The sequence below is a fragment of the Ranitomeya imitator genome, chromosome 8, assembly GCF_032444005.1.
Source record: "Ranitomeya imitator isolate aRanImi1 chromosome 8, aRanImi1.pri, whole genome shotgun sequence".
NCBI lineage: Eukaryota > Metazoa > Chordata > Amphibia > Anura > Dendrobatidae > Ranitomeya > Ranitomeya imitator.
In genome coordinates, this window is record NC_091289.1 from 74,243,192 (window position 1) to 74,270,882 (window position 27,691).

Consider the following 27,691-nt stretch of genomic DNA (forward strand, 5'->3'; position numbering starts at 1 on the left):
GACTGGACTCTGTCACAGCAGAGGAGCCGGAAGACGGAGCAGCAGGCAGCGCTGGAACAGAGGACAGGTGAATATACTTACCCTCCCTCCTGGCGCGTCCACGGTCCCTGACTCTCCGGTGGAGATCGCGGTATGCGTTCAGTGCTTACGCATACCGCGATCTCCTGGGAGCGTCACTCTGTGGGGGCCAGACTGCGCCGGCGCTTGCGCCAGCGCAGTCTATAAAGGCTTCGGACAGAGTGACGCTCCCAGCGTTATATTATAGATACTGGAACACTAACATAGCACATCCTAGATATCACTGAATTAAGCATTCATTCCAGTTGCAAATCTTTATTCATTACATAGTGAAATTCGTTACGAAAAACAAAAATGATTAATGTCAATCTAAATTAATATCCCATGAAGCTCTGGATTCGGAATCATATGCAAAAGCAAAGTGGATAATCAAATTACAGCAGAAATGCCTCAAGACAAGGAAATTATGCTCAGTAGTGTGAATGCTCTCACCCCTAGAGGTACAGTAGCATGAGGCGGTCTCCACAACCCACAGAAGTTGCTCAGGCAGTGTAGCTCATCCAGGATGGCACATCAATGCGATCTGTGGCAAGAAGGGAAGCTGTGTGTGTCCAACCAGCATCCAGACCATGGAGCAGATACCAGGAGGCAGGCCAATACACCAGGAGACAACCGTAGGATGGCAGCACCCCAGCAGCAGGACCGCTACCTCCTCCTTTGTGCAATGAGAAACAGGAGAAGCAGTGGACACCGCGTCTGCTGGCAGCTTCACACACATCTTCCCGCCTATCCAGACGCTGCCTCTTTTAGTGCCCCATGACCGTATGGTCTCACATTCTACACAATAGTACGTTTACTGATGAAGGTCCATTGTTCAGGACCGAAACGTTTGGGTACTACTACTACTACAATAAATTTAGCACTAAAAGCATCCAGTTGAGTGCAAGGTTTTTTTTATTATACTAACATCCATGTGTCTGCTCAAAGGTTCGGAAACAGACTTCATGAGGGTGGTATGAAGGTCCAACGTGGAAAAGTGGGTGTTGTGCTTACAACTAATAATAATTTTATTTCTATAGCACCGACATATTCCGCAGCACTGTACATTTTAGAGGGGACTTGTACATACAATAGACATTACAGCATAACAAACACATAGATCAAAACAGCTCAACATCGTGCAGGGAGATAGGCATATGCCAGAGAAAACCAAAATTGGCAGATTCAACATTAGCACCCCGCGCTCTTCACAGACTAAAGAAGGTTCACTCTGAGCACATGACAGCCTGGAGACGCAGTTGACAACGTTCTGCTGTCTGCAACATCCTAGAGTATGAACGGTTTGGCAGTGGGTAAGTAATGGTGTGGGGACGCATTTCTTTGGAGGGCCCTCCATGTGCTAGCCAGAGGTACCCTAACTGCCATTAGGTACTGGGAGGAGATCCTCAGACCCACTGTGAGACCATATGCAGGTGCACTGGCCCTGGTTCCTTCCGATGCATGACAATGCTAGGCGTCATGTGGCTCAAGTGTGTCAAGTCTCCTGCATGATGAAGGCATTCATGCTATGGATAGGCCTGCCCGTGCCCCAGACCTGAATCCAAATCGAGCACATCTGGGACATCATGTCTCGTTCCATCCACCAATGCCACGTTGCACTACAGACTGCCCAGAAGTTGACTGATGCTTAAATCCAGGTCTGGGAGAAGATCCCTCAAGAGAACATCCGCCACCTCATCAGGATTATGTCCAGGCATTGTAAGGAGGTCATACAGGCACATGGAGGCCACACACTACTAAGCATTTCCTCGTCTTTAGGCATTTCCATTCATGTTGGATCAGTCTTTACTTTGAATTCCCACTTTGATTTTGAGTATCATTCCAAATCCAGACTTCCATGGGATAAAATTGATTTACACTGATCATTTTTATATTTTATTGTTCTCCACGCATTCCACTATGTACTGAATAAAGATCTGCAACTGGATTATTTAATTCAGTTAATGTGATATTTTAATGTTCTCTTATTTTGAGCAGTGTAGGTTGCCAATAATGTTGACCAAGTTCAAACTTTCACTTTGCTAAAGTCTACATGAAATGTTATGGGCAGCACCAACAGATTTCACACTGAAGGCTAAATTGCACCCCCTGTCAAGTCAGGTAATATATGGGCATCAGAGACTTGTTACCTACGGTATACAAGGGCATTTATGCATTCTGCCTGCTAGCATAGCTGCATAGAAAGGAGATGAAAGGGCAAATTAGCAGCTCACTCCTTCATTTCTCGATACTATACCCTAGAGAGAAAAAAAACGACACTTTACCTCCACTATTTCCTCTTTGTGCTCAGGGATAGGCTCAGCTTCTGCCATCGTTTCTTCCTGTTTTACCTCCATCTTAACGTCTTGGAGCAGCTGCTCACTGGCAGGCTGTTGGGAGCTCACGTCAGGGCTGTTTGTGGATGGTGGATTGGATGTTGGTCCTTCTACAGCAGTCTGCTGTGAAAGCTGTGAAAAAGAAAATTCTTACAGTAAGCGCCAAGTCTTTCGTAACACTGGATACTCTTATGACACGCACACAGCGAGTTTCCGGTCTTGCACTGCGCTATATCCTGGCACTCCTAGAACGCAACCCCAATGCCAAATACTTTTCTGCATGGCACATGATAGCGGTAGGTCAGGACACATTTCTGATATTCTAGCTATTCAAACCTCATTAATCACATGCCAGATCCAAGACTTTATAAAGAAAACAAGATTCACTTGCTGTACTCCGCTGAACTGCAGCCCAAAAGGTAAAACCAATAACTGGCACTACTTAAAAGATCCCATGTAGCCCAGGCCTTAAACTTGAATGGGTAGTCCCATCCCCCAAATCATATTTATTATTATTTGTTAATAATTTCATATCATATCCCAATATGCAGTTGGTGTAATAATATTAGCAAATACCTCCAATTAGAAATGCAGCATAGTTTTTCTGATTTGCCATGTCTCTTTCGCGATGTGCAGGCATTGTAGGACCTTAGGTATCAATGGTTACGACCACTAACAACTGTCACTATATCAGTATCGTACCTATGGATACCTAAGGTCATGTAATGCCTGCACATGACGAAAGACAAAGCGATTCAGAAAATAGGGATTTTTGTGTACTCACCGTAAAATCCTTTTCTTCGAGCCAATCATTGGGGGACACAGGACCATGGGCGTTATGCTGCTGCCACTAGGAGGACACCTAGCAAATACAGAAAGAATAGCTCCTCCCCTGCAGTATACACCCACCTGCTGGCTGTAAGTGAACCAGTTCGGTAACAAAGCAGTAGAAGCTTAACATTTAACAAGGATGAACTATGTCAAAACAGAAACCAAAGCCAATAGGCTAACAGGGTGGGTGCTGTGACCCCAATGATTGGCTCGGAGAAAAGTATTTTACGGTGAGTACACAAAAAACTATTTCTCCTACGCCTCATTGGGGGACACAGGACCATGGGACGTCCTAAAGCAGTCCCTGGGTGGGAAACAATTAACTGCAATTGCTCCTTGTACCCACAAGTTACAGATGCGGCACTGCCGCCTTCAAAATTTGTCTGCCGACGGTCGCATCTCCCGAGGCCTGAGAGTGAATATGGTAATGTTTAGTAAACGTATGCAGGCTGGACCAAGGTCGCAGCTTTGCAAACTTGGGCTGCCGAAGCTTGGTGCCGGATGGCCCAAGACGCACCCACTGACCAAGTGGAATGAGCCTTAATCCCTGCTGGGACAGAATGACCTCTGACTCGGTTGGGCTCTTGAATAGCCGAACGATTTGGCTATTGTCACCTTGGAAGCGGAAAACCCTTTCCTTGGTCCTTCCGGGAGCACGAACAGGGGTTCTGACCTGCGGAAAGACGCTGTTCGTGAGACGTATCTCCTAGGAGCTCTCACTAAATCCAGTGTGTGCAGGGCCTTCGACGTGATGTACTGGTGCCGGACAGAGTGACAGAAAAACAATCTCCTCAGTGAGATGAAAAGAGGAGTCAACTTTCGGTAGAAAGGACGGGGATGTTCTCAACACCACCTTATCCTGATGAAAATTCAGAAACGGAACTTGAGAAGACAAAGCCGCCAGCTCGGAGACTCGTCTAAGAGGTGACCGCAACTAGGAAAGCAACTTTCCATGAAAGAAAAGACAGGGAAACCTCCTGTAGAGGTTCAAAAGGAGCCTGTTGCAAAACTCTGAAGACCAGATTAAGGACCCATGGTTCCAACGGCATCTTATAGGGGGGCACCCGATGGGAGACTCCCTGAATAAACGTCTTGACTTGTAATCTGTTGGCAATCCTGCGTTGGAACAGAACAGATTAGGGCTGAAACCTGCCCCTTGAGAGAACTAAGGGCAAGACCCAAGTCCAAACCAGTTTGTAAGAATTCGAAAATGGAAAAAAAGGAGAGAACATCCTCAGTCATTGCACCATGAGAAGAAGGTCTTCCAGGTGCGATGATAAATACGCATAGATGAAGGCTTTCTAGCGCTGATCATGGTAAATGGGGCCCTGAGACAGCGTCTGCGCGATTCGGTAATCACCAGGGAATGTCTGCGACTAGTTGAACGAGTTCCGCATACCACACCCGGCGCGGCTAATCTGGCGCAATCAGGATTACCTCTCCGCTCTGATCTTCTTGATGACTCTCGGCAGTAAAGGAAGCAAAGGAAATATGTACGGAAGCCGAAAATTATGCCATGGGAGTACGAGGGCATCTGCCCCGATGGCTGACGGATCGTGGGACCAAGCTGTGGAGTCGGGAAGTTTGGAATTTAGCTGTGAGGCCATCAGATCCACATCCGGAATTCCCCAACGACAGCAGATCTGGTGGAAGATCTCCGGATGGAGAGACCACTCCCCGGAGTCGATGCCTTGAAGACTGAGGAAATCTGCCTCCCAATTGTCCACACCCGGGATGTGAACTGCAGAACTCAGAGCGGTTTTCCTCGGCCCATCAGAGGATGTGGCCGACCTTAATCATGGCTGCCTTGCTGCAGGTTCCCCCTTGTCGGTTGATGTATGCCACTGCAGTGGCGTTGTTGGACAGAATCCTGATTGGGCAACCCGCTAGGAAGGGAGGGAATTGGAGAAGCGCCAACCTGATTGCCCGAATTTCCAAGATGTTGATCGGATGACGTAATTCCTGGGGGAACCAGCAGCCCTGAGCAGTGTGATGAAGGAGCACCACTCCCCAGCCTAGAAGACTGGCATCTGTTTTCAGAACTAACGAATGTACTGGAAGAAATTACTTCCCTTGATTCAGGGAGGATTTCACCGTTCACCACCTGAGAGACTGTCTGACTCACCGGGGAAGGAGGAACCGACGGTCGAGAGAGAACAGGTTCCTGCCCTAAACAGCCAGCAGGGCATGCTGTAGGGGGCAGAGGTGTAATTGAGCAAATGGAACCGCCTCCATATCTGCTACCATCCTGCCGAGAACTCTCATACTGAAGTGCAGAGAGTGAGTGCGAGGGTGAGAGCTGAGCTTCTCGCTGTAAAACCGAGATCTTTTCCGGGGGGAAGAAGAACCAATACCCGGGATGAGTCTAGCAAAGGGAAATTCGCTGAGCCAGTGCTGGGGAAGATTTTTTTTTTGAAGTTCATCTTCCAACCTAAACAAGAGAGTATCTATTGTGATGTTCACGGCCTCCTCGCAGGTGCGGAAAGAGGGGCCTTTGATGAGGATATAGTCTAGATACTGTAGCACCACCACTCCTCGGGTGTTTAGTATGGCCACGGCAGCTGCCATGACCATGGTGAAAACCCTGGGGGTGATGGCGAGGCCGAAGGGCAGAGCAACGAATTGAAAGTGCTCTTCCTGAACTGCGAAGCGAAGAAACCTTTGGTAAGAAGGTAAAATAGGAATGTGGAGGTACGCGTCCTGGATGTCTATAGACACCAGGAAGTCACCTTTTTCCATGGAGGCGATGACAGAACGAAGCGATTCCATCCGGAACCGCCGCACCCTGACGAACTTGTTCAGCAGTTTTAGGTACAGTATGGGCCGTACTGTACCGTCCTCCTTTGGAACAATGAAGAGGTTTGAATAAAAACCTTGAAACCTTCCGCTTTGAGGAACCGGAATAATAACTCCGTCCTTTCTCAGAGAGCTTATAGCTTGGAAGAACTCTGATGCTTTTGCCCTGAGAGGAGAAGACAGGAAAAAAAACTGTTTGGAGGACGTGTAAGAAGTCGATCTTGCATCCGGAGGACACTAGGTAGTGGACTAACTCGTCGTGAACGACAGAGCCACGCGGCACTGAAGGAAAGCAGGCGGCCGCCTACTTTGAGCGTGTTCCCTGGATACCACAGGGAGTCCTTCTGTGGAAAGATCTGCCCGTTCTGGAGCCTCTGGATCCCGACTGCCTAGGCCTGCCTTTCCATCAAGGGGAAGGTTTATAAGGGGCCAGGGAACCGATGTCTCCACGTTGTGCCCGGCCGGAACTGGGAGATGTGGAAGTAGAGGACCAGTTTGAGTTGTAACGAAAAAATTGGGACCGAGCCTGTGGTTGCAGGTTCCGAAAGGGCCAAGAGGGTTGTGGAAGAAGTTTTACTCTTCCCCCCAGTGGCGTCAGAAATTAATTGGTGGAGCTTTTCGCCAAAAAAGGCGACCGGTCTGATATGGTAGAGAAGTCAATGACTTTTTCGAAGAAGAATCAGCACGCCAGACCCTGAGCCATAAGGACCTCCAAATGGTGATGGCGTTTGCTGCTGATTGAGAAGGGCAGCTAGCGGCATCCTGGGACGCGGTCACTACAAAATCTCCAGCTCTGGCTATCTGAGTAGCAAGGTCTGCTATCTCGGGGGGGGGGGGGGGGGGGGGGGTAGGGGGGTTGGGGGGAAAATTGGTATCCTGCACTGCTGAAGACAAGACCTCAGCCCAGTGGGTCACAGCCTTAGCCACCCACATAGCAGCAAAAGATGGGAAGAGTGTGGCTGCTGAGGCTTCAAAGGCTGAACGCGCCATATTGTCGATCTGACGATCGGTTGGGTTTTTAATAGAGGCACCCTCTGAAGAGGATAAACAGATTTAGTAGCCAGGCGCGATCGGGGGAGACTGCCACCAGTCTTTTCTTGGATCCTGGGCAAAAAGATATTTTGACTCCGTGGGCTTTTGCCCTGTGAATCATTTATCTGGACGGATCTTGTGAGAATTAACGATTTCCTTAAATTCGGGATGAGTGGCGAACACTGAGCTCGCTTGGTCCTCTTTAAAGGGCACGGCATGATCAGTTTTAGATAAAGGTTCCTCCTCAAGTCTCAAAGCCTTATTCACCGACTCAATTAGAGAGTCGAGAGTCTCCTGATCGTGATGATATTCCTGATCTAGTGACGGGTCAGAATCGTCCTCTGAAACAGGTTCTCTACTGGCACAAATGGAAGGGGATTGACCCCTGGAGTACGAGGGGTTCTGACTATCGGAAGCATCGTCTGTAATAGTGCCCTGCTTAGAGGAAGGGTCTCGGAACGAGTCTGACGCTTTTGCCAGAGATGCCATAGACCAGGAAAGGGAGGTAGCCCACTCAGGGGGACTAGGCTCACTGGGTTTGGTATCAATAACAGGTGGTTCCTGAGCAGTCACTGGTTCACAAGCTGTGCATAATGCAGTATTGTGACCTCGGGGTAATGACACCTTACAAGAGGTACATGCGGCGAAGAACACAGTGTGGGTCTTCCCAGAATTTTTGTGAGGCTTTGATTGAGACATAGCATAGCCTTGAGGAAAGCGCTTACTAACAGGGGAAGGGTTAAGCTATGCTTCTGCAGCTTACCCAGGCCCTGTGTCTTGAGTCCCCAGGGGAGGACCGCAGTGTATGCACGAAAATCGCTCGTCCTGAAGGCTGTGATTCAAAAGGCTGGAGCAGCGCTGCAGCATCAGCCCTGTGGGTGTACCAAGATGGCCGCCGAGATCAAGAAGTGAGAGCGCTTCTCAGGGAAGGAGAAGCGCCAGAAAGAGTGGGCGTCGGTAACTGCCGGTAGGCGCTGCCAAAACTCCGGCCTGTATGAAGGGGAAAAGTCAGGGGCTAAATTTGAAAACCTGCGGTTGCGGCCTGTAGCACCGGGACCGCTATTAGCATCATTCTTAAGCCACACGCCTTCATTGAATTGCCGCACTGCGGACCACCCACGGACCCGGGCTTTAAGGTGCGGACCTCCCATACCCCGCAGTGCCTCGGCCCCCGCAGTGTACTCACGGTAGATGCGGTGGGCCGGTGCTCAATCCACCATCGCCATAGTCAAGGAAGGGGTTGAGAGCTTCTGCCTCTTGCATCATCCGCTATATCAGTGGTGATGCAGTGGGGGCCTGCACAGAAGCCATACATATTTATGTCCGGCTATGCACCTGGCTCCAGGAGAGGTAGATGGAGGACTACTCCATGTGGTGGCCTGCTATGGAGGGGGGAGATCGCAACGCGAAGGAACCATCGCCCGTAAGGTGAGCTCAGGGCTGGCATCCAATGTTGCAGAAAAGGATACGGGAGGGACGCTCCACGTACTTGCCTGTTGATGATTCGGGGGAGATCGGAACCTAGAAAGGATCCGTCGCCCCCATTCGCTCCGTTAAGGGAAAAAAAATAGAATAAAAAGTAAAAAAATTTAAATAAAAACGGTGGTGTCTGAAAGCAGACCCAAGTGCCTCCTACAGACACTAAGCAAGAACTGGTTGACTTACAGCCAGCAGGAGGGTGTATACTGCAGGGGAGGAGCTATTCTTTCTGTATTTGCTTAGTGTCCTCCTAGTGGCAGCAGCATAACACTCATGGTCCTGTGTCCCCCAATGAGGCATTGGAGAAATCTATACTACATTTATAATTGGAGGTATTTGCTAATATTATTACTACTACATATTGGGATAGGATATTGGGTATGGGAATACCACTTTAAGTGTGCAATAATGGAAAAATGGGGTTGCAGACACTGTTATAGAATTAAAGAAAATGTCTGGTTGACAGCCGCAATGCGACTCTGAACCATGTCTCTTCTATTAGAGGCCGGGTGAGAATCCGAGCCTGAGTAATCCTTGGACAGTACATCCGAAACTGCCATAGCAAACTCCAGGGAAGAGGACTGGGAAAAAGATGTCAGTCGGCAGAGGTCAGGGGGAGAGAGAGGGGGGAAGAGGAGGAAGGACTAGAACGATGCTCCCGCCTAGATCTATTATGGCCCCTGAAGGTAGGCCCAGCCGGAGACTTCTGCAATCCGCTAGTAATGGTGGAGGCAGGAAGGGAAAATCTGTTGAGGATAGGCCAACAGGGACTGCGAAACCTTGGTGAGGTCCGTGACTGACTGTGACAGAGGTAGCCCACACTGGGATTGGGGCACTACTCGCTCCTGAGACAAAAAGGGACTACTGGGTAGCAGGGGCGCTGCTGCAATCCTGACAAAGGAAAGTGGACTGGCCTGAAGGGAGTTTGCAATTACATGTGGTGCAAACTAAGTGTCTGACAAGAGCAGAGGAAGAAGAGGAGGCAGGAGGGCGAGAGCGCTCTCCTTTAGGATTAGGCAGGATGAGAAGCAGACCCGCTAACTGATGCCAGAATGTTAGGGGACAAAAGGAGATTGAAGAGGGAGAGTCAGTCTGCAGAGCTACTCACAGGAAGATGCAGGTCCTGAGGTCTGCTTCCGGACTGTAGAGGGCTCCAGGAGACAACCAGGGCTGCAGGATAATCGTGGAGAAGAGAGAGTTCCCTACAGAGATGCCACCTTGCGGGACCGGATGCCGGCAAATGGCAACCACAGGGAAGAATGGGAAGGCCCGAAGGGAGAAAGCGCGCACCGCGCAGAAGGAGAAGAGGGGGGGCGTCACTTCAAAAGCCCGCACGGCAAGACCGAAAATGGGCTGAGCTACAACCGGGAAGTGGGTGGAGCTAACAGCGGGGAGGTGGCTATATGCCGCAAACAAGAGGAGGGACAGAGCAACGCCCAGGAGCCCTGAACGTCCAAGATGAAGGGGTGGAGCTAACTGCCAGAAACAGTAGGAGAGGGCGTGCTATGGACAGGTGGGAAAAAAGCCTGCTCGAAGATACCGAGAAGGGGTGGAGCTAACTGCTGGAGTTAGGCCGCACTGAAGTCGGGACCTAAATTTATAACCGATGCCCCGGAGACAGGAGAGGCCCAGACTGCCTGTGAGGTAACCCAGAATGAAGGGTAACCCAGAATGAAGGGGTAAATGGGCCCACTATAGATAAAAAAACAACCTATATTTAAAAGGAAGGCCCCTGTACTACAGACTCTGAATAAAAGTTAGGGGAAAAGGAAAGCCCCTCTAACTACGAACCCTTTAACAACAAACAACTAGGGGAATAGGGGGGCAGTAAAAACTCATCCATGTTCATCCTACTGTTTTTCTTTTTATCTTCTTCCCTGATACCTCTGGGCACCTGTCAGAGAGAAGAAAGGGAAATGTACCTCTCCATCCAGACTTTGGACGTCCAAGCCTCTTGGGAATGTGGGATGTCCATGCCTCCTGAAACCGACAGGCTCTGGTGGGCGAGTGGGTAGGAGACAGGGGCCAGTACCATGTTTGGATCACCTAAACACTCTTCTGTGTTAGGGTCCTGCCGACCAGACATATGAGGATACGGGGTGGCAGTACACGCCGTACTCCGTCTCTACTTGGGAGTACAGTTGTGACTGTTCACACTGTATCCCTCCAGAGGTAAGAGAGAACACTAAGATAGATATGGGTCTAGTAAAAGACCCATGTCCACCTCCTACTGACACCAAGCTAAACTGAATATCCTAGTGTCGGTCGGTGGGGTGTACACTGCTGAGGAGGAGCTAACTTTTTTTGTGCATAGTGTCAGTCTCCTAGTGGCAGCAGCATACACCCATGGTTTTTTGTGTCCCCCAATGAAGCGGTAGAGAAATGATGTTTTGTGTGCTTCAGGGTGGGAAGTGGGTCCAGGGTCGTCTTCTCGTTCTCCGCAACCCCCTCACAAGCCGCCCGTTTCTCATGCAGGTCACCGATTATATAAAATTCCATTTCATCATTGTGTGTGCAACGGTTGCACAGTGAGTCTGTGTCCTGTAAGCAGGACTTCAATAAAAATGATGCCAGATGGGCAGATTGAGATCTCAGCTCTGTGAAAAATGTATTGAGTCGAAATCTCAATCTGCGAATGCGTCACCAACAGCACCATTTTATTGAAGACCTTCACGGAGGTCGCTGACGCACTGCACACCCGCCGTATAATGGCGGAGGTGTGGAATTTTAAAACGGAGGCAGGTCACTGAATAATCTGACCAGTGTACCACCCCAAAAAAAAAAATGACACTGATGATTTCTATATTAACAGAGTAAAATAGAGCTCAGTAAAAAAAAAAATGATATATATATATATATATATATATATATATATATATATATATATATATATATATATATATATATATATATCAAAGACTTTTCAAACAAATAATTCAAAAAAAAAAAAGAAAAAAAAAATAATATATATCTATCAGAAAATGATCACTCTGCCTGTCATGGGGGCACTGTCTCAATTGGCAATTATCTGATGGGTGAGTAGCTAGTATCTGTAGCTGTGAATCACCAACAGTTAGTAGAGTATTTAAGGTGCCTATATACAAGCCCCATTTTGACAAACCTTAATAGATTTCAATATTTAAGGTATCTTTACATAAATTATCAGTTGTGTATACCATACTTTTGCAAGCCAAAAAATAGGAGCTAATCACTTAGTCATAGCGCCTTCAATACAACAATCAACTGTATCTACCAACTTCTGCAGACTGAATAGGTAATAACTAGTTGTTTAACCATGGTGTCTTCATAGCATAACTCCAGGGCTTCAATACCATAGTAAAAACAGGTAGATTAAATTTAAATAATCATAGGTCATAGACAATAAACAAAGCTTATATTGAGGATCACAGTGGATCACTTATCTGTCCCTTGTCCCTATGCGTTTCACCCCCTCCTAATGTCAGGGCTCATCAGGGGACCGAGAATAGGAGTCTGCCACGATAGGCAGTGGCCATTCTATTTGGTTTCATGGTGGTAGGAGTCTCGACAGCATGTAACAAACTGCAGCATGAGCAATCACTCTTAAAAGGAACCTGTCGGCAGGATTGTGCACAGTAAGGCTACTTTCACACTAGCGTCGTTTGGCCTCCGTCGCAATGCGTCGTTTGGGAGAAAAAACACATCCTGCAAAGTTGCCCGCATGATGCGTTTTTTCTCCTTAGACTTTCATTAGCGAAGCATTGCGACGGATTGCCACCCGTTGCATCCGTCGTGTGACGGATGCGTCATGTTTTTGCTGTCGGTCGGGACAAAAAAAGTTGCATGCAACGTTTTTTTTTGTCCGTCGGTTCCGCTTTTTCCGACCGCGCATGTGCGGCCGGAACTCCGCCCCCTCCTCCCCAGACCTTACAATGGGGCAGCGGATGCGTTGAAAAACTGCATCCGCTGCCCCCGTTGTGATTTTATTTCACAGTATGCGTCGGCCCGACGCACTGCGACGGGCCCGTACCGACGCTAGTGTGAAAGTAGCCTAACCTACAGTGTCAGGTCGGTGCCATTATACGGATTACAATGATACCTTGGTTAACGAAATGTGTGGTGGTTGTTTAATCTTCATTTTCAGTTTTGAGATCATGATATGCTCGTGCTCCAGAGCGGTCTGTGGGGGGCAGGGGTAGGAGGGGTGTGACTGACACTGTCTGTAGGTTACTGTGCACAATCCTGCTGACAGGTTCCCTTTATAGAGAATTCATCACCAGGCTTTTACTACTTCATCTAAAAGCCGCATAATCCAAAGAATGACCCGAATTGCAAAGATTTGTCACTTAGTTTTCTGGGTGCAACAGCTGTGATGCATCATTTTTAAGATGTAGCAGACCTCAGAACGTTACCGCGCCCACACCAGCGATTCCCAGATTCCTGTGTACACTGTGTATTGACAGTAAGCTGCTAATCAGTCGGGACATGACTGGAAATGACCAGGCAGGTCATGATAATCTACTGCTGATAAAACACAACCAAAAATATTGAACCAATATCAGTCTAGTAAGTGAAACCACTGATATCAGGGTATCAGCCCCTATACCTCATGCTGCCCACAGATTACATTGCAAAACCCTGCAGACAGACTCCTTTAAAGATTCCCTTTAATGGAGCGAGGTGCCAGTGGTGGTTTTCAAATTCCTGAACTAACCTATGAAGGTGAAAATTGGAATTACTGATCTAGCAATCATTTACTCTCACTTTGGATATTAGGACTCACTGCAACAAACGTTGGCAGTCAGACAGTACGTAAGACTTACCGGAGTGCTTGGATGAAGCTGTAATGGTGGTGGAGCAGATGGGGTGGAAACTGGGGTTGACAAGTTTGGTTGAGAAGGAGGCCTTGTTAACGATTGCTGTGGTGTAGGAACAGACTGCTCACCAACTGGAATGACAGAAGCAGAAACTGGCAAGGAAGGGGGTGCCTGTGGAGGAGGCGGCGTCGGGCTCTCACTGTTCTGTAATGGCATTTGAGGCAAAGATGCTGTTGATGACATCGTAGGCTCAGAAGGTATGGATGTCTGCGGTGTCCCCACACCTGGAGGTGTGTGATGGGGTGTTGGTGTGCGACTTGGGGCAGGGGATGGTGAATTACGATGAATTGGGGGCTGGATATTACTTGGGCAATGAAGCGGATTCACAGAAGACCCTGGAGGAGGTAGGACAGGGGAGCTCACGGGGTGAGCTATATTTGACATCTGGGCCTAAAAAAAGAAAAAAAAATTATTTAAAAAAATTCCAAATATTAAGCATGTATACAAGTATAGAGAGGCACACAAAGTCCCTGCGCTGCTGCAATCTCTAGAAATCGGCAATACCTGTGCTAAAGACTTTTTTGTTTTTATAATTTACCAAAACAGAAATCTTAAAATTTTTAAGCTGATTGTAGGCACTGTAGTACGGAGTGCTGCTACATTTCATCGATTGCAATGCAAAACGTGACATATGCAACAAAATCTTATGCAACACAACTTTCACTGCATAATTTTCAGAATAAAAAATGCAAAAATGAAAAGTCCAAAGGTCTACCTGTGAAGGTGAACTCTGTCCTATCGAATGTGGTACAGATAAAGAAGAATTTAAATTACTCGTATTCATCCCACCACTGTTCATCACGGGAGATGACGGCTGGAACGCACTTGCCGACACAAACTGATTCTGCACAGGAGGAGCCAAGGCTGCAGGCTGTGGTATACGGGAAGGGAAAGCCAGCTACGGAGGAACAGGAGGGGGACTTCTCAATTACACATTACAGAAATATTAAACAGATCAAGATCTTGAAAACAAGTTTGTAGGGGTGGAAGAAACATTTGAAACCAAGCAAATTAACTTATTAATAAGGGAAGTCGGATATTTAACTGCTTGGCCACCCTCGGGACAGTCCACATATTAGTACTGTCTTCTCTCATTGCTGTATACACATTCTGAATGAGCACTGTATTTACACATCATCAGGAATCAGAAATTGCTATTTCTGCCAGTGATGCTGGGAAAGTGCCAGAGAGGCTGGGTCATCAGCCATACAGGGTGAGCAGATGGCAAAATCTGCCCTGAAACAAACCAGGGCCATTCACAGGGAAAATATGCAAAAAGAAGGATTTTTTGTTCTCAATATAAAATCTCTTTCTTGAAGCCTTAATTGGGGGACACAGGTAAACAGCTCACAGGTCTCCTCTTCGGACTAGCCTCTGCACCCAGTGATTACGGCCGTGGTTACTAGGCCAGCCTAAGCAGGGCAGGTAAATGTGTTGAGGGTGATCTGAAGACTTTCAGAACAGTCTCAGAAGAACGGGGCTTCGATTAGGAGGTTGTCAAGATAGGGGATGACTTACTATGCCCTTGGAGTGAAGAATGGCCACAAAGGCCCCCATGACCTTCGTAAACATTGGATGCTTCGTAATTCCCATTTTTGAACTGGCACACAGTATGTCTGTATAAACTAACCTGATTGATAGGCGCAGGTGGTCCTTGATGTTGGGTTAGTGGTGCCTGATGTCTTTGTACCAACGACTGCAATGGCATGCCCACTGGACCAAACTGGTTCATGACTACAATCAAAATAGATGGGTTAAGGAACCGCTCCAGAAAAATCTACTCATGATATTAACAATGGCCTTAGATTATGATATTTTCATCTTACGATGATTTTTTTCCAAGGCTACTGTAACTTGAAACACATTTAACATACAGGCCTTAATGTGTCAAATCGATTGTGTCAGAAATCTCGTGTAAAACACTTTGAAAAGTAGCAACATTTAAAGTTTTCAGTTTTGGCCAACTTGGCCTAAGTTGGTGGAACCCACTGTTCTAATTAATGACAAGTTTTAGCTACTATATGTTATAAATCTTATGCCAGTCCTTGACTGGCGTATGACTTGTGGCAAAGAGCACACCACGTTTAAGACTTGCCAGATACAGTAAGATATGTACATCTACTGATGAATCAGGAGCGTCTAACTCCAACACGCCCTCTAATCAAGAAAGATGTGACCCAACACTGGTCATGGTTAATTGGGGCCACATTGTCACATTCACAGCTGATCTGCAGCATGCGTGAGACTGGAATATCCGGTCAATGAACACGAGACTGACTATTAAAACCCCTGTGTTACTAACGTGCATGCGCGGACTGCTTGTCCATCACTGCCTCTATGGTACAGTTCTGTTAGATGAGCTGCTACTTTGGACACCAAAGATCTGCATAATGAATTTCCATGTGGATTGCACTGGCAAATACATGTTAGTAAGCATTTTACCTGATTGGCTTGGTATGGGATTCACAATTTGACTTGGAACATTTGCACGCATCATGTTTGGGTCTTGCACAGGGCCGTCTAGACAAATAATGAGCACAGAAAGCAAATAAATGAAAAGAAAACAAAGCAAAGATTGAAATTTACACATGCTTGACTGTCACTTATTATAACTGTGGGAAACCTTTATCAATGAGTGGGGATGGGAGAACTTTAACTGGATTGGATTGAACTAAAGGGCCAATCCAAGAGAAACCTTTTTTACGCCAATCTAGCTGTAATGAGGGCTTTTATTCTGAAGGTACAAACTATTAAAACACAGAACAAGGCAAATAATAAGAGGACTAGTGGTTCACATGCCAGTGTTAAATCAATCTGCATTGAAGTAAAACTTCCAAATGTGTTAAGAGGCACTCGATAGACATTCTGCCATTGCAATGGAATTAAGTGATGCCATAATTAGACAATTATCTGAACATGGCTTGCAGACAACTGACACGTCCGCTATCTGACTGTAGTCCCTGGGACAAGGGATTGATGCTATAAAGGGTAAAAGCCTTGCTCCCCCACCTGATCTATTGGATAAATTAGCAGTAGAACCAGATCATTATGAGGGATATAGCCATCACAATGCACTGAGTGATACATCTCATGGGTCAGACATGGGATTACTTTATTCTTTTATAAGGAGGGAGAAAAATATCAAAAACTAAGTCATACTTGTTGCCATGACTGGTTGTGCCGATGGCATACCCGAGCCCTGATTGATTGCAGCAGGTGGCATGCCTGGAGTATTGGGCATTAGATGTTGCTTCTGTATCCTAATTCGGCGCTTTTCTTCAAGTTCTTTCTGGATCTTATAAATTTTCTCAGCCAACAAATGGTAATACTCAGCCTTTAAGGAGATAAAAAAGCAAGGTGGTGTTAAAGTCCCTGATTGTTCTGGCAGTCAAATAATTACAAGAACAATTTTTAATGTTTACCTTATAAAATGTATTCATTTTTATACATACACACTTCATGGACAGTCACTAATTGCCTTTTGGAAGACCACAAAAAAAATTTTAGCTGCCAAACCCTTCAAAATTCTGACCATGTGCTATTGATTGCTATCAGATCACTACTGGAGATGTCTGGCAGAAAGAATGATGTAGCAGTATAGCCAACGTTTAAGACCAAACAATTTATTGGTTTTCACAAAGTGTGCAGCTTCAGTGTTTATAATGGTAATTTGCATCAATTCTACACTATTATTGCACATGATCAGATGAATTGCAAAAAAATTGTGAAGTCATTCCTTACCATGAAAATTAACTAAAATCACAAAAACCTAACCTCCAGTGATTTGCGGCGCTGCCTTAAAATGGCCCACTCAGTTTGTGATCTTTTTGCTCTCCTAGAAGAAAGTGTTAACAAGGACAAGGCAGCGGATATCACTCTGTCATGTTGATTGAATTATAAGAGCAGATTGGTATAAAAGGGGGCTGGTGTTTGAAATTATTGTCTTATTCTGTTAACCATTTTTACTTCCAAAGAAACATGTGCAGTCATTATTGCTTTTGATCAAAAGAGCTTTACAGGCAAGGAAATAGTTTATTCTAAGACTGCTCCCAAATCAACTATTTATCAGATCATTAAAGCAAAACTGTCACCAGGTTTGGCCATTATAAGATACGGCCATTGCCTTTCAGGACTTATATACAGCATTCTATAAAGCTGCAGATAAGCCCCCTGTCCGAAAGATAAGAAAAATACATTTTATTATACTCACCCGGGGAGCAGTCCAGTCCGATGGGTGTCGCAGGACCGGGTCCGGCGCCTCCCATCTTCTTATGATCACCACCAGCATGCTTGCTTCATCGCTCCCCGGCATTGCACTCCTGTGCAGGCGTAGTTATCTGCCCTGTTGAAAAGTACTGCAGTGCGCAGTCTCCGGGAAAGGTCACAGAGGCCCATCGCCTGCGCACTGCAGTACTTTACTTTGCCCTCAACAGGGCATATAACTACGCCTGCGCAGACAAGCGATGCAGGGGAGCCATGATGCAAGCAGGTGGGTGGCGTCGTAAGGAGATATAATAAAACGTATATTTCTTATCTTTCAGGTCTGATCTGGGGCTTATTTACAGCATTATAGAATGCTGCAATATAAGCCCTGAAAGGTGGTGGCTGTATCTTATATCAGCCAAACCTGGTTCCCTTTAAAAACGCCAGAGAGATACATACTGTGAAAGCGGCTTAAGGGCACCCAAGAAAGTCCAGTAAGTGCCAGGACGGTCTTCAAAAAAGGATTTAGCTACGAGATCAGTTCTACCACAGTCCAGAGCTTGCGCAGGAATGAGTGCAGGCAGGTGTCAATGGATCGGCAAACACAGTGAGGCAAAGATCTTAGGAGGCTGACCTGGTGTCAAGAAGCTAACTGAATGTCCAGTGAAGAAAAGGGAAGTACTACCAGGAGTCTTATTGTCATGCCAACAATAGAACCTAAGACCATTCACGTGTGGGGTTGCTTTTCGCCCAGTGTAATGGATCACTCACAATTTTACCTAGGAACCCTGCCATGAATAAAGAATAGTATCTAAATATTTTTCAGGAGCAACTGGTCCCAACAATCTAGGAGCAATTTGGCAATAAACAATGCTTTTTCCACCATGATGGAGAACATGTCATAGGCCGTGTGCCCACAATCTGGAACTAGCAGCACATTGAATGAAGCGCACGGTCACTGTGTCCAGAGTGCTGCTGTCTATTGAACGCAGGTAAATCCGCATAAGTTCACTGAACTGTGAGGACTCACCACGTTCAATACATTCTATTGATGTGAAACTGACGTGATGTGGTCTGGAAAGACATGCCAAATGTCAGTCTCCGCAGGCGTCTTCTTAAATCCCATCCACTATGCTTTAACAGCTGGCGCCTGCGGGTTTGACGCAGCATAGGTACGCAGCACGAAACCCGCAGCATATCCGGATCATGGGAACATATCCATAAGGCAAATGTGATAACAAAGGATAAACTAAGTGGATTGGGGAACAAAACATTGAAACTCCCCAAATCTCAATCTCATTGAGAACATGTGGTAAATTTTCAAAAAAGTGGGTGGGTTAACAAAAACAAATAATAAACTCCAAGCACCAGTCCGGATTTGGCACGGAAGGGGATAGATATCCAGCTGCAAGGGCAAATTGCAGAAGACTTGAAAGATAAGTCAGCACTGTATGAAATGCTGAGAACTCCTTCAGTAACCATAGACAAGTTGGAGTAAAGAATCTAAAAACACGAGCAGCTAACTTTGTGAAAACCAAAATTTGACAGTCAAACATTTTGGCCATGTATATGTGTGTGCAAGCATGTTCATATAATTTCATTAATGTATTATGTTGTATTAGCTATAGTTATGATGGAACAGTTAACATTTAGATATGTACACGTGGTTAATATTGTATATAATAATAATAGAGCAATAATATATGGAAATTAAAACCTAAATAAAATATGAATGTGGTTACAAGGTGTAATGTGATGCGTAGTGTAGCCATGAACACCATGGAAGAGACCACAGAGTGTATTTTTATTTTACAAATTAACTGTTAAGAGCAGACACACAAAGCAGTTTTTCTGAAAGGAGATATTTGACAATGACATACCCTACTGTTCGCAGATTCATACATATCACCCTCCACTTTACGAGCGTAGGCTACCAAATTCTCCATCCGTCTGTCCTTTAATGCTGCAGGGTCAGGAGTTGGAAATATGGCTTGAACTCTAACATTAGGGGGAAAAAAGCACATATATAAAATTTTTCCATTCGCATTTAGAAAAAAAAAAAAGACAGCAGAAAAAAAGGAAAGCAAAGAAGTGTACAATAGACAAGTAACCATAATTAAATCTTAATGACAGATTTAACCCCTTCACCCCGAAGCCTGTTTTCAACTTCCTGACCAGGCCATTTTTTTCAATTCTGACCACTGTCACTTTATGAGGTCATAACTCTGAAACGCTTCAATGGATCCTGGTGATTCTGAGATTGTTTTCTCGTGACATATTGTACTTTATGATAGTGGTAAAATTTCTTCTCTTTGACTTGCGTTTATTTGTGGGGGAAAAATGGAAATTTGGTGAAAATTTTGAAAATTTTGCAATTTTTAAACTTTTAGTTTTTATGCCCTAAAATTAAGAGAGTCATATACAAAATAGTTCATAAATAACATTACCCACATGTCTGCTTTACATTAGCACAATTTTGGAAACATTTTTTTTGTTCGGAAACCATAAGGGTTAAAAATTGACCAGTGATTTCTTATTTTTACAACAAAATTTGCAAAACCATTTTTTTTAGGGACCACCTCACACTTGAAGTGACTTTGAGGGGTCTATATGACAGAAAATGCCCAAAAGGGACACCATTCTAGAAACTGCACCCCTCCAGGTGCTCAAAACCACATTCAAAAAGTTTATTAACCTTTCAGGTGCTTCACAGGAATTTTTGGAATGTTTAAAAAAAATTGAACATAACTTTTTTTCACAAAATTTTTACATCAGATCCAATTTGTTTTATTTTACCAAGGGTAACAGGAGAAATTGGACCACAACAGTCGTTGTACAATTTGTCCTGAGTACGCCGATACTCCATATGTGGGGGTAAACCACTGTTTGGGCGCACGGCAGAGCTCGGAAAGGGAAGGAGCGCCATTTGATTTTTCAATGTAAAATTTGCTGGAATTGAGATCGGACACCATGTTGCGTTGGGAGAACCTCTGATGTGCCTAATCAGTGGAAACCCCACACAAGTGACACCATTTTGGAAAGTAGACCCCCTAGGGAACTAATCTAGATGTGTGGTGAGCACTTTGAACCCCCAAGTACTTCACAAAAGTTAATAATGTAGGGCTGTAAAAAAAAAACAAAAAAAAAAAAAAAAACACAAAAATTATCTTTTCGCCCCAAATTATTTTTTTTCCGAAGGGTAACAGGACAAATTGGACCCCAAAAGTTGTTGTTCAATTTGTCCTGACTGAGTACGCCGATACCCCATATATGGGGGTAAACCACTGTTTGGGCGCATGGGAGAGCTCAGAAGGGAAGGAGCGCAGTTTGACTTTTCAATGCAAAATTGGCTGGAATTGAGATCGGAACCCATGTCGCGTTTGGAGAGCCCCTGATGTGCCTAAACAGTGGAAATTCCACACAAGTGACCCCATTTTGGAAAGAAGACCCCCTAAGGAACTTACCTAGATGTGTGGTAAGCACTTTTAACCTCCAATTGTTTCACTAAAGTTGAGAATGTAGAGCCGTGAAAATTAAAAAATCATTTTTTCTTTCCACAAAATGATCTTTCAGACCGCAAATTTTTTTCCCAAGGGTAACAGGAGAAAGTGGACCCCAGAAGTTGTTGTCCAATTTGTCCCGATTACGCCGATTCCCCATATGTGGGGAAGGGGGACCACTGTTTGGGCGCTTGGCAGAGCTCGGAAGGGAAGGAGCGCCGTTTGGAATGCAGACTTAGATGGATTTGTCTGCAGGCGTCAAGTTGCTTTTGCAGAACCCCTGATGTACCTAAACAGTAGAAACCCCCCCACAAGTGACCCCATATTGGAAACTAGACCCCCCAAGGAACTTATCTAGATGTGTTGTGAGAACTTTGAACCCCCAAAGTGTTTCACTACAGTTTATAACGCAGAGCCGTGAAAATAATCATTTTTTTCTACTGTACAAAAATTATTTATTTTTTAGCCTCTGATTTTGTATTTTCCCAATGGTAACAGGACAAATTGGACAACAAATTTTGGGGTCCACTTTCTCCTGAGTACGCTGATACGCCATATGTTGGGGTAAACCCCTGTTTGGGCGCACGGGAGAGCTTGGAAGGGAAGGAGCACTTTTACTTTTTCAACGCAGAATTGGCTGGAATTGTGATTGGACACCATGTCGTGTTTGGAGAGCCCCTGATGTGCCTAAACAGTGGAAACACCCCAATTCTAACTGAAACCCTAACCCAAACGCACCCCTAACCCTAATCCCAACCATAACCACACCCCTAACCCTAATCCCAACCGTAAATGTAATCCAAACCCTAACTTTAGCCCCTAACCCTAACTTTAGCCCCAACCCTAACCCTAACTTTAGCCCCAACCCTAACCCTAACTTTAGCCCCAACCCTAACTTTAGTCCCAACCCTAACCCTAGCCCCAACCCTAACCCCAACCCTAACCCTAGCCCCAACCCTAACCCCAACCCTAACTTTAACCCCAACCCTAACTTTAGCCCCAACCCTAACTTTAGCCCCAACCCTAACTTATTGACCTGAGACAAAGGGGGCGCCGGAGAGCTGTGCCTGTGTAGTGACGTCACGGATTGGTGACGTGGGAGGAACCGGGTTTCCTTCACAAATACATTTTTTAAAATTGTATTATTTTTCCCTAACTAAGGGGATGATGAAGGGGGGTTTGATTTACTTTTATAGCTTTTTTTGGCGGATTTTTATGATTGGCAGCCGTCACACACTAAAAGACGCTTTTTACTGCAAAAAATAGTTTTTGCATCACCACATTTTGAGAGCTATAATTTATCCATATTTTGGCCCACAGTCATGTGAGGTCTTGTTTTTTGCGGGACGAGTTATCGGTACCATTTTCGGGCACACGACTTTTTTTTATCGCTTTTTATTCCGATTTTTGGGAGGCAGAATGAACAAAAACCAGCAATTCCCGGTGTTTATACCGTTCCACGTGTGGTAAAATTGATAAAGCAGCTTTATTCTTCAGGTTAGTACGATTACAGCAAAACCTCATATCTTTTTTCATGTTTTGGCGGTTTTACACAATAAAAACTATTTTATATAAAAAAAAAAAAAATTATTGTTTTTGAATCGCTTTATTCTGAGCTATAACTTTTTTATTTTTCTGCTGATGATGCTGTATGGCAGCTTTTTTTTTGCGGGACAAGATGACGTTTTCAGCAGTACCATGTTTATTTATATCCATTTTTTTGATCGCGTGTTATTCCACTTTTTGTTCACCGGTATGATAAAGCGTTTTTTGCCTCGTTTATTTATTTATTTTTTTGCAGTGTTCACTGAAGGGGTTAACTAGTTAGTTTTAGGGTATGTGCACACGTCCGGATTTTTCGCGTTTTTTTTTGCGGATTTTCCCGATAAAAACGCTATAAATCCGCATAAAAAAACGCTCAAATTATGCATCCTATCATTTAGAATGCATTCCGCATTTTTTGTGCAGATGTATGCGTTTTTTTCCGCAAAAAAAACGCAATCCGCAAAAAGAATGGCCATGCTCATTCTTTTTGCGGATTTTCTGCGGATTTCATGCATTCAGGAAAAAAAAAAAACGCAAAAAATCCGCAAAAAATCCGCGCAAAACACGCGAGAAAAACGCGAGAAAAACGCGCGGAAAAAAACACGATTTTCTGGCAGATTTCTCCGGATTTTGTCAGGAAAAAAACCTGACGTGTGCACATAGCCTCATAGAGCTGATCGTTACGGACCCGGCAATACCAAATGTGTACTTTTATTTATTTTTTATTATTATTTACATAAATAAATGGATTTATTGGGCAAAAAATTATTTTCTTTCTTTATTTGGGGATTTTTTTTTTTTTTTACTTTCTAACATTGTCCCAGGGTGGGCCATCACTATATTATATCAGATCGCTGATCTGACACTTTGCATAACACTGTGTCAGATCAGCGATCTGACAGGCAAGTGCAGGAGGCACTTGCCTCACTTCAGGACCCGGAAGGAGCCCTGCGGCCATTTTGGATCTGAGGACTCCTTCCAGAACACCGGAACAACGCGATTGCATCGCGTTGTTCCGGTGGGAGAGCGCAGGGAGCCCTGTCCCTGCGCGATGCCCCTCTATATCGCTGTCACTGACAGTGGCATCAGGGGTGTTAAATGCCCACGATTGGCGCTAGCGCAGATCGTGGGCATTGCTGCGGGGTGTCAGCTGTCATATACAGCTGACACCCGCACGCAATGGCCGCGGCGCTCAGCGTGAGGCCGCGCGATCGTGCCGCCGTACTAGTACTGCGGTTTGCGGGAACTCAGTTTTCGCAGAGCAGTACTAGTACGGCGCATGTCGAGAAGGGGTTAAATAAATTAGCACCAATAAACAGAAATCGTGAAACTATAAATACAGTATAATACATACATATATACCGTATATACAATTGTGCTCAAAAGTTTATATACCCCGGCAGAATTTTTGCTTTCTTGGCCTTCTTTCAAAGAATATGAATGATAATACCAAAACATTTTCTCCACTCATGGTTAGTGGTTGGGTGAAGCCATTTAATGTCACACTACTGTGTTTTCTCTTTTTAAATCATAATGACAACCTGAAACATCCAAATTACCCTGATCAAAAGTTCACATGCCCCATTTCTTAATATAGTGTATTGCCCCTCTAACATCAATGACAGTTTGAAGTCTTTTGTGGTAGTTGTGGATGAGGTTCTTTATTTTCTCAGATGTAAAGCTGCCCTCTTTTCTTGGCAAAAAGCCTCCAGTTCCTGTAAATTCCTGGGTTGTCTAGCATGAACTGCGTGCTTGAGATCTCCCCAGAATGGCTTAATGATATTGAGGTCAGAAGACTGAGATGGCCGCTCCAGAACCTTCACTTTGTTCTGCTGTAGCCAATGACAGGTCGACTTGGTCTTGTGTTTTGGATCGTTGTCATGTAGGAACATCCAAGTACGTCCCATGCACCGCTTCGGGGCTGATGATTGCAAATTTGCCTCCAGTATTTGTTGGCAACACGCTGCATTCATCTTTCCTTCAACTTTGACCAAGTTTCCTATGCCTTTGTAGCTCACTCATCCCCGAAACATCAGCAATCCACCTCCATGCTTTACAGTAGGAATGGTGTTCCTTTCATTATAGGCCTGGTTGACCTCTCTCCAAATGTAATGTTTATGGTTGTGGCAAAAAAGTTCAGTTTTGGTCGCATCACTCCAAATTACCTTGTTCCAGAAGTTTTGAGGCTTGTCTCTGTCGTCTGGCGTATTGTAGGTGAGAAACTTACTGGCATTTGTGCAGTTATGGCTTTCTTTTGGCAAATCAACCATGCAGCCCATTGTTCTTCAAGTGCCTCCTTATTGCGCATCTTGAAACAGCAACACCGCTCGTTTTTCATAGAGTCCAGTATTTCAGCTGATGTTATTTGTGAGCTTTTCTTTGCAACCCAAACAATTTTCCTAGCAGTTGTGGACAAATTTGTCGGTCTATATGACCATGGTTTTGTTTTTTACAGAGACCCGATTTTCCATTTGTAAATCACAGTTTGATCGCTGGCATTATAAATTCTTGGATATCTTTTTGTATCCCTTTCCTGTTTTATACAGTTCAACTACCTTTTCCCATAGATCCGTTGACAGTTCTTTTGCTTTCCCCGTGACTCACAATCCAGAAACCTCAGTGGTTGGATGAAAGATGCAAGAGTCTGTCTGGATCCCAGAAACTTACTCAGCTTTTATGCACACACACTGATTACAAGCAAACAGGTCACATGTGAGGATGTTACCTTTAGTAGCCATTCAAACCCATTTGTGTGAACTTCTGTGCATGCCATCAGGCCAAAATCAACAGGGTATATAAAACTTTTGATCGGGTCATTTGGATGTTTTGGGCTGTCACTATGATTTAAAAAGAGAAAACAAAGTAATCTGACAATAAATGGCTTCACCCAACCACTAACCATGAGTGGAGAAAATGTTTTAATGCTATCATTCATATTCTCTAAAAAAAAAAAAAATGCCAAGAAAGCAAAAATTCTGCCGGGGTATGTAAACAAAACTGTATACACGCCTATACATATATCTTTTTTTTTTTTTTTTTTTTCAGTTACTGATCCATGTGCTATTCTCATTTGTACCTCGCATCTCCTTACCTGTAGTCCTTATTGGGAGACAAAGGCGATTAAGCCTCAGACTACACTATTTTTCCCGTGTGCTGCCATTTGATTCCACTGAATGTAATAGACCTATGCACACAAACATTTTTTCAATGTATCCATGTGACTGCTCCCTTAAACTCAGTGTACGGACCAATTGGTATCTTTTTTGCACATTAGAATTGGCCATTTACAGTATGGCCAAGTTCAAAATGGTTAGATACAGGGGGTGGGGGGTTGTGTCCACAAAAACACTCTCGCCTGAATATGCCCCAAGAAAAAGTAAGCTTTTCTATGGAGTCTACACTGTGCACAATTCTTATGCGGTGAGTATTTTGACCAGATCATCGTTATGCAGAATTTCCAACTCCAAGCTGTATAAACTTGAATGCTTATTGCAGTGTTCCCCAACTCCGGTCCTCAAGACCAAGCAACAGGTCATGTTTTCAAGATTTCCTTAGTATGGCCCAGGTGATAATTGCATCACCTTCACAGGTAGGAATTTCATCACCTGTTGAATACTAAGGAAATCCTGAAAACATGACCTGTTGGTGGCTCTTGAGGACTGGAGCTGAGGGAACACTGGCTTACTGGATGATGCAGATCAGGTGATGTGTATTTGCGTAATGAGGGAGGTGTGGATTAGGGATATAACACCCTTTATAAAATAGGGTAGAATTACTGGGCAGCTTGTTTTCTTTGGACAAAATGGGTTAAAGGATTTAACTGACTATAAAAAGCCAAAACAAAATTCTAGTGTTAGAGGGCTGCAGCACTCCTGAAATTGTGGTGGGTGTTTAGTTATCGTACAAATAGTTAACTTGTTCACAAAAACGTAGTGTTTGGGGTGGGGGGGGGGGGGGGGAGAAACACACTGGGTTGCCACCTCCCACAAGTGACCCTATTTTGGAAAATAGACCCCTCAATGAATGTATCTAGATGTTTAATGTAGGGCCGTAACAAAATTAAAAGCAAAAAAAAAAAAAAAAAATTTTACCACAGAAGTGTCATTTTTTTTTTTATTTTCACAATGACAAAAGGACAAAATGGACCCCAAAAATTGCTGTGCATTTTCTCCTGTGTACCCAGATACCTCAAGGGGAAAGCTACACGCAACACACACATCGGGGCTGTGTTGGCAGGCCATCTTGATCCTTTCCTACCATGGACAAGCAATATCACCTCTAACCTCTCCTCTGTTTCGCCCTTTGTTTACAGCCATCTGTTCTTTGTTACTACCTATGGTGTTAAGAGTCTATCTGTATAGGTGTTTTGCACATTGAGTGCTGTGTGATATTTGGGATCTATTTGTAGCTTACCATTCTTTACTCCTTATTTTTGACACTTGTGAGTAATGGCAAGTGTTTGAATTTCTTTTCAATACATTTTTTATTTATGTAGTTGGTGGTTTATTGTTACTCCAATTTGACAGTGTTTTGCTCATGGAGCTTATCGTAGCTTGTTTTATAGGTCTGGTGGTTCCGGAAGCAGCAATACCAAACGTGAACTTTTAATTTTCTTTTTTTTCAATAAAAATATTTATGTATGGGTATAATATATTTATTCTCTTAATTTTTATATAATTTTTATTTTTTTAACTTGGTGTCACTACAGGACTTTCACTTTCTGTAGTTTGATTGCTTTCATAAAACATCGCAATGCACCAGCAAATTTTTTTTTTATAACCCGTCAGCCCTGCAGATGAAAGTTCGCTGATCATGCACTGTGAATCTATCTTGCTAGTGCCTGGTGACCCGGATGTCACCATGACGACATCGGGCCCGGCGATGACGCTAATCGGCGGGCTCCCTCCATCTGCCTTCTAAATACTGCTATCGGTAACAGAAATTTAGGGGATTCAAGTGCCGAGAGCGGTGAGGACACCGCTCCTGAGACTGAGTGCCAGGTGTCTTGTCAGAATCAGCTGCCGCACAGAGGCGATCACGCAGGCATGGCCACCGT

At 44.7% G+C, this 27,691-nt stretch overlaps 1 protein-coding gene across 2 annotated transcripts in view; it reads right to left on the reverse strand.

Annotated features, from left to right (window-relative positions):
- Positions 1–27,691, reverse strand: part of EP300 (E1A binding protein p300) — a 163,265-nt gene that overhangs the window by 88,424 nt on the left and 47,150 nt on the right. For both annotated transcript variants that reach the window (XM_069737084.1, XM_069737083.1), the window contains exons 9-15: positions 19,471–19,588; positions 16,547–16,721; positions 15,830–15,907; positions 15,018–15,121; positions 14,103–14,285; positions 13,334–13,777; positions 2,343–2,525 (exon numbers count right to left, since the gene is read on the reverse strand). In XM_069737084.1, the coding sequence (XP_069593185.1) occupies positions 2,343–2,525; positions 13,334–13,777; positions 14,103–14,285; positions 15,018–15,121; positions 15,830–15,907; positions 16,547–16,721; positions 19,471–19,588 (1,285 nt within the window). The remainder of the gene's footprint in view (positions 1–2,342; positions 2,526–13,333; positions 13,778–14,102; positions 14,286–15,017; positions 15,122–15,829; positions 15,908–16,546; positions 16,722–19,470; positions 19,589–27,691) is intronic.